The sequence below is a fragment of the Ranitomeya imitator genome, chromosome 4 (genome assembly GCF_032444005.1).
Source record: "Ranitomeya imitator isolate aRanImi1 chromosome 4, aRanImi1.pri, whole genome shotgun sequence".
NCBI lineage: Eukaryota > Metazoa > Chordata > Amphibia > Anura > Dendrobatidae > Ranitomeya > Ranitomeya imitator.
The window spans coordinates 684254793-684270396 of record NC_091285.1 but is presented as its reverse complement, the minus strand read 5'-3'; the positions used below and the strand labels follow the sequence as shown (position 1 = coordinate 684270396).

Here is a 15604-nt window from a genome sequence, read left to right as displayed (position 1 = left end):
ATCCTGTCATGTGCTGCACCCATCCTGCGCCCCCATCCTGTCATGTGCTGCACCCATCCTGCGCCCCCATCCTGTCATGTGCTGCACCCATCCTGCGTCCCCATCCTGCATCCCCATCCTGTCATGTGCTGCACCCATCCTGCGTCCCCATCCTGTCATGTGCTGCACCCATCCTGCGCCCCCATCCTGTCATGTGCTGCACCCATCCTGCGTCCCCATCCTGTCATGTGCTACACCCATCCTGCGTCCCCATCCTGGTATGTGCTGCACCCATCCTGCGTCCCCATCCTGGTATGTGCTGCACCCATCCTGCGTCCCCATCCTGTCATGTACTGCACCCATCCTGCGTCCCCATCCTGTCATGTGCTGCACCCATCCTGCGTCCCCATCCTGTCATGTGCTGCTCCATCCTGCGTCCCCATCCTGTCATGTGCTGCACCCATCCTGCGTCCCCATCCTGTCATGTGCTGCACCCATCCTGCGCCCCCATCCTGTCATGTGCTGCACCCATCCTGCGTCCCCATCCTGGTATGTGCTGCACCCATCCTGCGTCCCCATCCTGTCATGTGCTGCACCCATCCTGCGCCCCCATCCTGTCATGTGCTGCACCCATCCTGCGCCCCCATCCTGTCATGTGCTGCACCCATCCTGCATCCCCATCCTGTCATGTGCTGCACCCATCCTGCGTCCCCATCCTGTCATGTGCTGCACCCATCCTGCGTCCCCATCCTGTCATGTGCTGCACCCATCCTGCGTCCCCATCCTGTCATGTGCTGCACCCATCCTGCGTCCCCATCCTGGTATGTGCTGCACCCATCCTTCGTCCCCATCCTGTCAACCCATCCTGCGTCCCCATCCTGCGTCCCCATCCTGGTATGTGCTGCAATCATCCTGCGTCCCCATCCTGGTATGTGCTGCAACCATCCTGCGTCCCCATCCTGGTATGTGCTGCAACCATCCTGCGTCCCCATCCTGGTATGTGCTGCACCCATCCTGCGTCCCCATCCTGGTATGTGCTGCACCCATCCTGCGTCACCATCCTGGTATGTACTGCAATCATCCTGCGTCCCCATCCTGGTATGTGCTGCAACCATCCTGCGTCCCCATCCTGGTATGTGCTGCAACCATCCTGCGTCCCCATCCTGGTATGTGCTGCAACCATCCTGCGTCCCCATCCTGGTATGTGCTGCAACCATCCTGCATCCCCATCCTGGTATGTGCTGCAACCATCCTGCGTCCCCATCCTGGTATGTGCTGCAACCATCCTGCGTCCCCATCCTGGTATGTGCTGCACCCATCCTGCGTCCCCATCCTGCGTCCCCATCCTGGTATGTGCTGCAATCATCCTGCGTCCCCATCCTGCGTCCCCATCCTGGTATGTGCTGCAATCATCCTGCGTCCCCATCCTGCGTCCCCATCCTGGTATGTGCTGCAATCATCCTGCGTCCCCATCCTGTCATGTGCTGCACCCATCCGGGGGCCTGAGCAGGCGGGGACACCGGCGCGCTGTGGGGGTCAGGTGCCGGTATCGCCGCCAGCTCAGACCCCCCAGCACTTCCTATACTCACCTGTCTGTCCCGTTCCAGAGCTGCGCGCCGCCATCTTCCCGGTCTCCTGGCTGTGACTGTTCAGTCAGAGAGCGGCGCCGGCGCGCATTAAGCGCGTCATCGCGCCCTCTGAACTGAAGGTCACAGGCCGAAGACCGGGAAGATGGCGGCGCTCAGCGGTGGAACGCAGGACAGGTGAATATGGCCGATACTCACCCTCCTGGCGGTCCCTGCTTCTCTGTTGGAGATCGCGGTGTGCGTTCAGTGTGAACGCATACCGCGATCTCCCGGGAGCGTCACTCTGTGAGGCCCAGACTGCGCCGGCGCTTACGCCTGCGCAGTCTATAAAAGCTTCGGACAGAGTGACGCTCCCAGCGTTATATTATAGATATATATCAATGAGTTGTAGATTTGTATGACACCAATCATTTTACCATATGAGTAGAAATTCTAAATAAGGTGAAATATAGTGCAGAAAAAAAACAGAATACCTTTTATTTATTTTGGGGGGGGGGGAGAGGGTGGCGAGGGCGTTTATTGTGAAGTACAAATGACCTGCTTAAATGATTCTCCAGCAGGTTACTATGATTAAAGCGATAACAAACTTATAACATTTTTATTCATTTCTCAGTGGTTAAAGAAAATTCTGAAAAATTTGTGTCGTCATTTCCTAATACCCGTATTTTTTTTCTTTTTTCAAATGATACAAATTTCCATATATTAATAGTTTGCTCAATTACATATGTAGCAATACCAAATATATATTTTTTATTTCTTTCTATTTACATTTGTGGTAATAGAAGAGATAACCGTTTAAAATCTCTCCTTCTATCTTGAAATCTCCTAGATTTTAAACTTTCTTCCTGCTCTGGTCTCCGATCGGCGCCGCCGCGACGTCATCGCGAGGGGCCGATCGTTTTCATGGTGACCCGATGTGATCCGGGTAACCACAGCTAGCAAACTTGCTAGATCACCTTCATAGCATGATGTAGCAAGTTTGTCTGTCAATACCACGCTGATAGTTTGTAAAGCATAGGAATGCTCCTGCTTCTGCATTTCTATGCTTTACAAGCGATCAGACTGCAAAAAGTGAAAGTCCCATAGTGGTACAAAGTAAAAAAAAAAGTGAAAATCTAAAAAAAAAAATAATATATATATATATATATATATATATATATTCTACACATATTTGGTATTGCCTTGTGCAGAACGACCCGACCTATAAATATGCACTAGTTAACCACTTTAGTGAACATCGCAAAGCAAATAAATAAAAAACAAGGCATAAAACAAAGCTTTATCATACCGCCTAATGAAAAGTGGAATAAAACACGATCAAAAAGATAAATGTAAATAAACATGGCATAGCAGAAAACGTCATCTTGTCTCGCAAAAAAACATGCTGCCGTACAGCTCCATAAGAGGAAAAATAAAGTTATAGCTTTCAGAATAAAGCAATGCAAAAATAACAATTTTTTCTGTAAAATAGTTTTTATTGTGAAATAGCACCAAAACAAAAAAATTAACTGTGGTATCGTAGTAGTCATACTGACCTGAAGAATAAAGCTGCCTTATTAATTTTACCACACGTGGAATGACGTAAAAAAAATGCCTGAATTGCTGTTTTTTGTTCATCCTGCCTCCCAAAGATCAGAATAGGAAGTGATCAAAAAATGTCATGTGTCCGAAAATGGTACCAATAAAAAACGTCAACTTGTTCCGCAAAAAACAAGCCCACACATGACTGTCAGATGAAATATGGAAAGATTATAGCTCTCAAAATATGGCAATGCACAAGCTAGTTTTTGCAAAAAATAAAGCGTCTTTTAGTGTGTGACAGCAACCAAACATAAAAACACAATATAAATCTGGTATCGCTGTAATCGCACAGATATGAAGAATAAAGTCGCCTAATCACTTATACCACACGAGAAACGTTGTAAAAAATATATAAAACCAGTTCTTCACCTGCTGTTATTTTGTTCATTCTGCCGCCCAACGATCGCATTAAGGCTTGGCGCACATTTACACTACCGTTCAAAAGTTTAGGGTCACGCACACAATTTTGTGTTTTTCTTGAAAACTCATACTTTTATTAATCCAATGAGTTGCCAAATGAATGTAAAATCTAGTCCAGACATTGACAAGGTTTGGAAAAAAAGATCTTTATTTGAAATTTTTGCACCATACGGTCAAGCTGCTCCCATAACAGCTCAATGTGGCTGAGATCTGGTGACTGCGCTGGCCACTCCATTACAGATAGATACCAGCTGCTGCTTCTTCCCTAAATTGTTGCATAATTTGGAGTTTGCTTTAGGGTCATTGTCCTGTTGTAGGATGAAATTGGCTACAATCAAGCGCTGTCCACAGGGTATGGCATGACGTTGCAAAATGGAGTGATAGCCTTCCTTATTCAATATCCCTTTTACCTTGTACAAATCTTCCACTTTACCAGCACCAAAGCAATCCCAGACCATCACATTACCTCCACCATGCTTGACAGATGGCGTCAGATACTCTTCCCGCATCTTTTCATTTTTTATGCATCTCACAAATGTTCTTCTGTTTGACCCAAACACCTCAAACTTGGATTCATCTGTCCATAACCCTTTTTTCCAATTTTCCTCTGTCCAATGTCTGTGTTCTTTTGCCCATATTAATCTTTTCCTTTTATCAGCCAGTCTCAGATATGGCTTTTTTCCTATCGCCACGACAGCACCCACAACAAGAGAGAGGGGATCCGCCCACCTTCCGGACAGGAACCTACAGGTTAAAAAGGGGCGGTCCCCCTCGCCCTCCAGTTTGGGTTCCTGTCCGGACGGCGGGAGCCTGCAGGTCGTTTCACCTATCCGGGTCCGCCAAGCCTCTGTGCGGTGTCCAGGTGAGAACGGCAGAGTCGGGGGCCCGGAAGCAGCGTCGGGGGAAGTCCTGTGTCCAGCTTCCCCCCTCGTCTGGCAAGGAGCGGCTGAATGCCGAAGTGGCGTTCCCAGGGGAAGGCACGCCGCCCTGGGTCGTCCACACGCGCGCGACGCTGCGGGAGCAGGTCGGCGCTTATGACCCGGAAGTGATCGATCGACTTCCGGAGGAGACCGGGAGGAGGAGCGCGGGACTTTTGAAAAGGAGCAGCGCTCAGGTGAGATGTGTGTGCGGCAATATGTCTTCGGCAGGAGACGCTGAACACCGACAGGCAGGAGAGCACAGGTCTCATAGCGGCGAACGTGGGCAGCAGGATCCTGGCAAACCAGCGTCACGTCGCGCCTCACCCACTCAAAAACCGGTACTCTACATTTTTTCAGCAGTGGTGAGTGTAATATGTAAACCATTGCCTGATACAGCCGTTTTCTACACTATGCTTTATTATAGGGGAAAAAGGTCTCCAAATCCAAGCATAAGCAGTGTGCTGTATGCACAGAGCCTCTACCTGACACCTATGTTAAAAAGTTATGCCAATTATGCATATGTCGTATGTTAGAAGAAGAGGCCCCTCTCTGGGTATCGGATCTGAGGGAAGTAATTAGGGAAGAAATAAAATCATCCCTTAAAACCAGACGGCATGAAAAAAGCAGTGTGGAGTTGGTGTCCGATTCCAGTCCTTCGGTACAAGAAGGCGAGTGTTCGGAAAGTTCTTCGGCATCCTCTTCAGATGAGGAGGGAAGACCTTGCTTTTCCACGGATGGTATGGAAACCTTAATTAAGGCAGTCCGTGCAACTATGGGGGTTGCAGAGAGTAAAGAACCAAAAACAACCCAGGAGATCATGTTCGCAGGGCTGAGCCAGAGAAGTCGGAAAGCTTTCCCAGTGGTGGATTCTGTTAAAGATCTGGTCAAACGGGAGTGGGACAAGCTGGATAAAGGGTTTTTACCTTCAGCTGCAAAAAGAAGGTACCCCTTTGAAGATGACACTTTGTCACAGTGGATGAAGGTTCCTAAAATAGATGCGGCAGTAGCCTCTACTTCAAAAACAGCCTCACTTCCATTAGAAGATGTAGGGCTCCTCAAGGATCCTTCAGACAGAAAGGCTGACATGCTCCTTAAAAAACTATGGGAGTCATCATCTGGAGCCTTTAAGCCGGCTATCGCAGGCACCTGTACGGCCAGATCAATCATGGTCTGGGTGACTCAGCTGGAGGAGCAGCTTAAAGCGAAGGTACCCAGGGATAAGTTGCTGAATTCCCTGTCTCAGGTCAGAGAAGGAGCAGCTTATCTAGCAGATGCCTCAATTGATTCTCTGAAATTGGCCGCAAGATCGGCAGGTCTTTCGAATGCAGCCAGACGGGCTCTATGGCTAAAGACATGGAAGGGGGATGCCCAGGCTAAGGCCAAACTTTGCTCCATTTCATGTAGGGGTGAGTACCTATTCGGCCCGGTGCTGGATGACATCCTTGCAAAGGCAGAAGATAGGAAGAAGGGATTTCCTAAAACGTTTAATCCCACTTTTAGGAACCCCTTCCGAAGACGCATGCCCTTCAGGAGATTCCAGCCAGACCAGCAGGGATATAATCGCGACTGGGAAACATCAGATCATAAGAAGAAAGGTGGATACTATAAGAACCCTTCATCTTTCTCAAGACGTAGACGTAACTACAGATAGAACAGGTCTACCAGTAGGGGGAAGACTAAAGTTCTTCTCAGATAGATGGAAAAAGATTACTTCTAGTGCCTGGATAATGGGGGTGGTTGAGTCCGGATTAAAATTAGAATTTTTGAGAACTCCCCCAGATCATTTTGTGATAACATCACTGGACACTCCGGCCCAACAACAGGCCTTAGAATTAGAGATTCAACAATTGCTTACAAAGCGAGTTATTGAAGAAGTACCAGAACATCAGGAGAAGTCGGGTTTCTATTCTCCGCTATTCTTAATCTCTAAACCTGATGGGTCCTTTAGGACTATCATAAATTTACGTAAATTAAATAAATATCTTCAGTACCACGCTTTTAAGATGGAATCCATTAAGTCAACAACTAAGCTTTTGGTTCCTAGGTGCTACATGTCGGTCTTGGATCTAAAAGATGCGTACTACCATCTTCCAGTTCACAGAAATCACCAGCAATTCCTCAGGATGGCAGTATGGGTAAACCATCAGATTAAACATTTTCAATTTTTGGCAATGCCCTTTGGCCTGTCCATGGCACCTAGAGTTTTTACTAAGGTTGTTTCTGAAGTAATGGCCCATATTGGGGAAAGAGAAACCCTTGTGGTGCCCTATCTAGACGATTTTTTGATAGTAGGAAATTCAATTGACCAGTGTACGTCTAGGGTAAATGCCATAATATCATCCCTACAGGAACTCGGATGGATAATCAACTGGGAAAAGTCAAAACTGGAACCCGCAAGACGTCAAATGTTCCTAGGAGTTCTTCTAGACTCAGAAGATCAGTCATCCTTCCTACCAGAAGAGAAGAAGCGGAAGATCGTTCAAAGGATCACGGCTAAAGGACAGTTACAAGCTTAAGTCTGAGAGACGCAATGTCTCTACTAGGATCTTTGACTGCGTGTATATCGGCGGTAAGATGGGCTCAGGCTCATACCCGAATGCTTCAGTACGAAGTTCTTCGAGCAGAAAAAGATCTTCACGGTGCTCTGAGCAGAAAGTTCAAATTATCACCCGCCACTCTTCACGATCTGAGATGGTGGCTCAATCCAGCACATTTGTCAAAAGGAGTTCTCTGGACCATCACTCCGAACAATATAGTTACAACAGATGCCAGCCCGTTCGGTTGGGGAGCCCATATGGGAGACATTCTAACCCAAGGGCGATGGTCGATTCAGGAGTCCCAGAATTCCTCGAATCTAAGAGAGCTTACTGCAGTCTATCAGGCTCTTCTTTCCTTACTACCATCCCTGAGGAATACGCATGTACAGATACAAACAGACAATATGACTGTGGTAGCCTACATCAATCATCAGGGGGGGACAAGGTCTCGATCCCTGATGACCACTACAGCACAGATATTGTCCCTGGCCGAGAAACACTTACAATCCCTGTCGGCAGTACATATAAGAGGGGAACTCAATATAGAGGCGGACTACCTCAGTCGCCATTCCCTTCGTCAGGGAGAGTGGTCCCTAAACCAACAGATATTCGATCAGATAGTCAATCTGTGGGGGTTGCCGACAATAGATCTGTTTGCTACGAGGAAGAACAGGAAGGTCAGGAAGTTCACATCCTTACACATAACAGACCAACCATTTATAGTGGATTCCCTTCGTGTCCGTTGGGACTTCCAGCTGGCATATGCCTTTCCCCCAATGTGTCTGATTCCGATAGTTCTCAGGAAGATCCGGGAGGAAAGAGCCAGAGTGATCTTAATCGCCCCCTTCTGGCCCAGGAGGCCTTGGTTCTCTCTCCTCAGGACAATGTCTGTGACCGATCCCTGGGTGTTGCCAGTGGTTCCGGAACTCCTCTCTCAGGGTCCATTTCATCATCCAAATTTGGAGACTCTTCACTTAACGGCTTGGAACTTGAGAGGGAGCTTCTGAAGGAGAGAGGGTTCTCTAATGCTTTAATAGCTACTTTATTGAAAAGTAGGAAGGAGGTCACTACAAAGATCTACTCGAAAATTTGGAAAAAAATTCCTGTTTCATCAGCAACCATTAGGAGATAAGGCTCCGATTTCAGCTATTTTAGAATTCCTTCAGAAAGGCTGGGAATTGGGCTTAGCGGTCAACACCCTAAGAGTTCATATTTCAGCCTTGGGAGCTCTATATAACAGCGATATAGCTGGTAATAGATGGGTTGCTAGATTTATTAAGGCATGTCAGCGTTCTAACCCAATCCATATTGTAAGACTACCCCCTTGGGATTTAAATTTGGTACTTGAGGCGTTGACTGAACCTCCGTTCGAGCCATTAGACTCTATTTCAATAAAAAATGTAACCTTAAAAACAGCTTTACTCTTAGCGTTAACATCTGCCAGGAGGGTCAGTGATATACATGCGTTATCAGTAGATCCTCCCTATCTAATAATTCTCCAGGATAAGATTGTCCTAAAACCCGATCCTGCATATTTACCAAAAGTAGCAACTAAATTTCATAGAAGTCAGGAGATTTATTTACCATCTTTCTATGAAAATCCAGGTTCAAAAGAGGAGAAAAAATATCATACTCTAGATGTAAAGAGGGCGATATTAGAATACCTGGATAGGACACAGAGCTGGAGACAGAGTAGGGCTCTGTTTGTTTCTTTCCAGAATCGGAAAAAGGGTTCTGGTGTCACGAAGAACTCTATCGCTAGATGGATTAGAGAAGCGATATGTCTTGCCTATTCTGCCAGGGGAGTAACACCACCAGAAGGCATCAGGGCGCACTCCACTCGGGCCATGGCATCATCCTGGGCGGAGAAGGCAGATGTCCCCATTGAAATGATATGTAAGGCGGCAACTTGGTCATCACCTTCCACCTTTTATAAGCACTATCGCCTTGATCTATCTGCTAATTCCAGCTTACAGTTTGGCCGTTCAGTACTTAGTGCTGTGGTCCCTCCCAGTTAAATAGTCTTTGAAAGTCTCTCGTTGTGGGTGCTGTCGTGGCGATAGGAAAACCGGTTTTTACGTACCGGTAATAGGATTTTACAGAGTCCACGACAGCACCCATACATTCCCCCCCGTATTTAGTTACTTATTCCTGCACTCTGTGGGAAGGTGTGCCTTAGAGATCACTCTATAGAGGTGGTGGTATTTAGTATTGTTTAATATGATATTGTCATGTACTGATTCATTGGCGGTAACCCTTGTACTTTGGAACACAAACTGGAGGGCGAGGGGGACCGCCCCTTTTTAACCTGTAGGTTCCTGTCCGGAAGGTGGGCGGATCCCCTCTCTCTTGTTGTGGGTGCTGTCGTGGACTCTGTAAAATCCTATTACCGGTACGTAAAAACCGGTTTCTCTGCCACTCTGCCCTGAAGGCCAACATCCCGGATTCGCCTCTTCATTATAGACGTTGACACTGGCGTTTTGCGTGTACTATTTAATGAAGCTGCCAGTTGAGGACCTGTGATGCGTCGATTTCTCAAACTACAGACTCTAAAGTACTTGTGTTGTTGCTACGTTGTGCAGCGCGGCCTCCCACTTCTCTTTCTACTCTGGTTAGAGCCTATTTGTGCTCACCTCTGAAGGGAGTAGGACACACCGTTGTAGGAAATCTTCAGTTTCTTGGCAATTTCTCGCATGAAATAGCCTTCATTTCAAAGAACAAGAATAGACTGTCGAGTTTCACATGAAAGTTCTTTTTTTCTGGCCATTTTGAGAGTTTAATGGAACCAACAAATGAAATGCTCCAGATTCTCAACTATCTCAAAGGAAGGTCAGGTTTATAGGTTCTCTAATCAGCCAAACTGTTTTCAGCTGTGCTAACATACTTGCACAAGGGTATTCTAACCATCCATTCGCCTTCTTACACAGCAAACACAAAGTACCATAAGAACGCTGGAGTGATGGTTGTTGGAAATGGGCCTCTATACACCTATGAAGATATTGCATTACAAACCAGACGTTTGCAGCTAGAATAGTCATTTACCACATTAACAATTTATAGAGAGTATTTCTGAATCATTTAATGTTAGATTTATTGGAAAAAAAACTGCTTTTCTAAAATAAGGACATTTCTAAGTGACCCTAAACTTTTGAATGGTAGTGTATTTGGGGCTTCCGTGTAAAACTCTGAAATATGGGATTCAGCTGGAACCCCCAGCGGAAGATTCCCTATAATGAGGCACATGAAGGCACTGTGGACGCCGTCTGGCCTATGATCAGACTGTCTTTTAGGCATGCATGAAAATGCAGTTTGCCACAGTTTTGTGCACTTCTGAAAAAGAGGTTCCATTGGGGGTTTCATCTGAATCACGCCACTCTGAAATTTACACTGAAACCTCAAAAGTAAGTGCTCAGCACAGAATAAATGTGATCCCAAACATATAAAATGTTCCCAATAAAAGCTTACATCTCAATTCACAGTAAAAGTCCCCACCTACAGTAGGTCAGTCATTTGTCAATGGAAATATAGGAGGCTTCTATGTTAATGGTAGCTCAAGGACTCTGGAAAAGCTAAAAATGTCCTCGCCCCCCCCTAAAAAAAAAAATTCAGCAAATTCTGTGCTCCCAAATCCAAATGCCCCTCTCCCTTTGAAGCCCACACAGTGTGCCTAAACCACATTTAACGTCCACATGTTTGGCATTTCTGTAGCAATAAGACCTCACCTAATTTATGGGTTTGTGTCTCCAGAAGCATGAGCTGGGCACATTGTACTGGTCACTACAACTTAGGCATCTTTCACATTTCCGTCGGTACGCGGCCGGTGCTAAGCGTCGGCGCAACGTACCGATGTACGTTGTTAAAATTCGGCACAACGTGGGCAGCGGATGCAGTTTTTCAACGCATCCGCTGCCCATTCTGAAGTCCCGGGGAGGAGGGGGCGGAGTTCTGGCCGCGCGTGCGCAATAGGAAATGTAGGATCCGACGTATGAAAAAACGTTCCCTTGAACGTTTTTTTGTGACGACGGTCCGCCAAAACACGACGCATCCAGTGCATGACGGACGCGATGTATGGCCATACGTCACGATCTGTCGGCAATACAAGTCTATGGGAAAAAAACGCATCCTGCGGGCACATTTGCAGGATGCGTTTTTTTCCCAAAACTACGCATTGCGACGTAGGCCAAAGGATGCAAGTGTGAAAGAAGCCTTACTGGTTACTACAACATCAGTTTGCAATTTTCACTCTGCAACATCAAGTGCTGCTTGTTTCTGGAAAACGCCCATGGAGTCAAAATCGTCACTACCACATACGGGGTATCGGTGTATTGTGGAGAAATTGCTCAACAAATCTTGGGGTCCATTTTCTCCTGATACCCTTTTTTTTCACAAGGGTGAATTACCTGACCGGTTAATAAACTTCTTGAATGTGGTCTTGAGCACCTTGAGGGGTGCAGCTTTTAGAATGGCATTGTACAGGCCCCTCAAAGTCACTTCAAATGTGATGTGGTCACTAAAAAAAATGTTTTTGTAAATTTTGAAAAAATTAGAAATCGACGGTCCCCGTTTTTGAAAAAATTATGCAGCTTCAAAGTAGACATGTGGTAAATGGTATTGAATAACTATTTTGTGTGATATAATTCTAATTTAAGGGCATAAAAATAAGTTTGAAAATTGCAACATTTTCAAAAAATTTTGCCAAACTTCCATTTTTTTTTTCACGCATAAACACAAGTCTTACAGCAGAAATGTTGCCAAGAAATGTTATTACCTCATAAGATGACATTAGTCAGAATTGTAAAAATTGGCCTGGTCATTAATGTGCAAACAACCTTGAGGGTGTCAAGGGATTAAATAAGCTGACACAGGTTCATTGCCAGAAAAATAAAAAGTTACAGGTCTCCTAAAATGGCAACACGAAATAAATATTTCTTTATTTGGTCTTTATGGCCCATTTACAAAAAAAAAAAAAAAAAAATGGCAGAATTGCGTTTTGTTTTTTTTGTTTTTTTTTCTTTTTCTCGTGGCTATTGGCAAAAATATTATTGTTTTTTTGCTGTCCAAGATGGGGAAGAAAGAAACAAAAAAATTCCCAGATGGGATGGGGATCAGTGAATATTTGTACATGTAGAACACATTTGGAGAACTGGCGGGGCAGGTTTTTCTTGGCCTCTCATCTGCAGTCGTTTTCTGCAGCTTATCGGACGAGGTACAGGGCCGTCATACGTGATGTGAAGATGTATACGGTAGTCGCAGAGTCTCATTTTTGTTGCCTCTGGTGCACAATATTGTGCTGAGTATAATCTTTGTCTATGGTAAATAACAAGTTAATTCAAAGGATTGCAAGGAAATTATTTATTTACAAGGCATGGCAGGGAGTTGAGCTAATGAGCAGAGGTGTCTGCGGGGGGTTTAATGCATCAGTGGGGGATCAGATCAAGAAGGTAACTCTGCTCATTCATACCTGTGTCTCTCTTCTCCCTCAGTGTCCACAGCTCAAACTCAAAGTTCCCCGAACCAACCTGGTCACATAGATCCTGCCAACACTAGACAGATGATATCGAACTGGGGAGAAGACGAAGCCACCCCAAATCCAGTTCTGCAGTACTACATACGCATGGTGAGGGCCATTATCATTACTCCTGTGTATTTTGCCATAAGATTACAGTTTATCTGAATATTTCCCATTTTTTGCACTCTCATTTCCTGTCAGTTACTTGATCGAACTCCGGGGGACCCCCTCAATGAACTGAATAAAGGTCTACTACATGTGGACACTGGTAAGATGGAGCGGTTGGGTCTACGGGCGGTTTGAGGAGTAAATATGGTATATACTTGGATGAGGGTGTGATGTACAGAGACAGAGGGGCTCTTTGTACATCTCTGATGTACATGTTTACTGTCCTCATGTTCTCGACTAATTATCCTCTCTTCTGCCAGATACTACTCAGTTGTCCCAGTCTCTGCAGCGCAGAGGAGAGTGGCCCCTTCACAGGTAATATAAGTCTGTAGCATATATTTTATACTTTTCAGACCTTAATGTTGTATATAGTTTTTTTGTGACGTTTCTAGATTTCAACAAAAAGATTTGCTAGACCCTAGTAGTCATTGGCCGCCCGACCAGAGTCCTGCAATACTATTTCTGCCGGCATCCCCGACACCTGTTCATATTAGTAGGCCAGGTGTGGCATCATTCCTCAACAATGGCTTTGCAGCTGGTCTACTAATCAGAAGAGTTGCCTGGAAAGCCAGCAGGTAGGTGGTGGTTCTCAGGGTCACGGCCTGCTAACATGGCCACTGGACTACGCTCCTAAGAATCTTTTCCTCAGCTCTAGTCATTTAATTCTAAGGCTAGGTTCACATTGCGTTAGTGCAACCCGTTTAGCGGATACGCCAATGTCCAAAAATGGATTGCGTTTGGCAATCCCGCTAGCGCAGATGCCTGATCTGCGCTAGCGAAGAACGGACCCTGAACGCCGCAAGCAGCGTTCGAGGTCCGTCCGAAACTAATGGCACATCGCAAAAATGGCATACGTTTGCGATGCGTTAGGGATCCGTTAGCACATTGCAGTCAATGGGTGTGCTAATGGATCTGTTACATAGTGTTAATTGCTACAATTGCGCCATGTAACTGAGTCCGTTAGCAGACACCCATTAACGCAATGTGAACCTAGCCTAAAGCTCCCCCTCCACAACCCCCATAGACAATAGTTATTGGCCAAACCATCTTCCCCCAACTCTCCCATATACAAGAATGCTCGGCTTAGCAAATGCTACCTTGTACTCTGAGAGAGCAGTTACCAAACTCCTCTAATGGCGGCTCATCTTAAGGAGAACTAAAGGATGGGCAGCCGAAAATCTGACAAGCTGGATAAGTATAAATCTCTTGCCCCAACAACATGTGTCCGGGGAAAACAGGAGCCACCTGATCCAACTGAAATCGGCACTTTCAGCCGACATTAGTCTAATGTCTATGCACGCATTAAAAGCCACAATGCCCATTTCTACAGGTCAGATGAGAATGAGGAAGAGGTCTCCAAACTTTTGACTAATCCCAAGAAAAATCCTGCCAGAGTACCAGAAGCCGTAAAGAAAGAGGTATGTCTTCTACAGAATCTTAAAAGGAATGCCTGGGCTTCAGCTAAAAGTCTATAGTCCCGTCACTCTAAATGACTGCAGACGTCTGAATCCTAACAGTGTTCAGTCTGCCAAGATTCACCAGTATTGCGATTTGCATACATGTGGTCACGTGCCGCCTAGATGTGCCTGTTTTCGCTTAATTCAGTGGTATTAAGATAATTCAGGCCGGTCTTTTTGGAATGTGACTACAAGTATGCAAATCCTGTGACCGCCCGCTCTCACCGAAAGTGCTGGATAATCCTGACAGTGTGCGCATCACTCTCTTGGGATTCAGAAGTCTACAAGCACATCGAGAGGCTTCAGATATTATCAGAAGACCAAATAACCCCTATAATAAGGATCTGCTGTCTTCAATTTTATTTTAATAGATATCAGACCACCCCTGTAAATACTAAAATGTGCTTTTTTTTTTCCGTCTCTTAAATACTTTTCGCCACCTGCCCACTATACATCTCAGGTGCTGTCCAGTCAGCGTCGTTCTGGTCCACCCAAATCTCTGAAGAGGGTGGCTGCACGAGGGGGACGCCCTGGTATCTGGAAATAGGATTTGGTCGAGTTCTATGTTGTGTGTGAATGGTCAGTACCGTCCGCTGTGACAGTGTGATGTAATGGTAAGGAACGGACTAAACACTGTAAACCAACGCGTGGAGCAGTGCTGTGGTATGTCAGTGACCAGACCACTAAATGAAGGACTCCCTCTAGCCCACCGAGCAGCTCCCAATATCTCTGCTTCCTCCACCCTGTAAATGTTCTACATGAAAAATTAAATTAACAAGGAAGGTAATTAATGGCTAGAGTCCCTATCAGGAAATCGAAATCTGATCTACAAGGTCTGATCTGCAGTAGATCATAGGAGGTGCGTCATGTGGGTTGTGATGTACAACTGTCTCGTGTATGGTTTGCAGGTAGATGACAGCTGTTTGTCCTGTATGTCATTCTACCACCATAACGGTCATTCTGGGGTCATAACTTATTTCAGTGCCTTTTATGAAACGTTGTTGTGCCATCTTTTATAATGAAATGATATTTCTGATGTTTGATTTCTATATTTATTATTATTTAATGGAAAGTAACATTTTGCATAAAATATAAAAAAATAAAACCTTTTTTTGTGAAGAAAAATTATTGTGACGTGGTATTTAATTTCTATCATCTCTGTATCCCTCCAATGTACATTTTTGAGCTACACAAGGAACCATTACGATATTACATTGGGCAAGGAGTTATTTGTTGTTTTAGGCTATGTGCACATGTTGCAGATTTCCTGTAGAACTGCAACTTTTTTTTCCACGCAGAAACGTTGCAGATCTGCAAGCGATTTACAGTACAATGTAAATCAATGGCAAAAAAAATGCTGTGCAGATGGTGCGGAAAAAATTGCAGGGAAAACGCACCAGATTCAAAAAAGGACCATGTCACTTCTTTGTGCAGATCTGCTGCATTT

At 45.5% G+C, this 15604-nt stretch overlaps 1 protein-coding gene across 1 annotated transcript in view; it reads left to right on the top strand.

Moving 5' to 3' along the window:
* CNTROB (centrobin, centriole duplication and spindle assembly protein) overlaps positions 1–15282 on the top strand; it is a 70566-nt gene extending 55284 nt beyond the window's left edge. The window contains exons 14-18 of the mRNA XM_069767407.1: positions 12507–12640; positions 12734–12800; positions 12961–13015; positions 14031–14118; positions 14618–15282. Coding sequence (XP_069623508.1) covers positions 12507–12640; positions 12734–12800; positions 12961–13015; positions 14031–14118; positions 14618–14704 — 431 coding nt within the window. The 3' untranslated portion in view covers positions 14705–15282. The remainder of the gene's footprint in view (positions 1–12506; positions 12641–12733; positions 12801–12960; positions 13016–14030; positions 14119–14617) is intronic.
* The last annotated feature ends 322 nt before the right edge of the window (positions 15283–15604 follow it).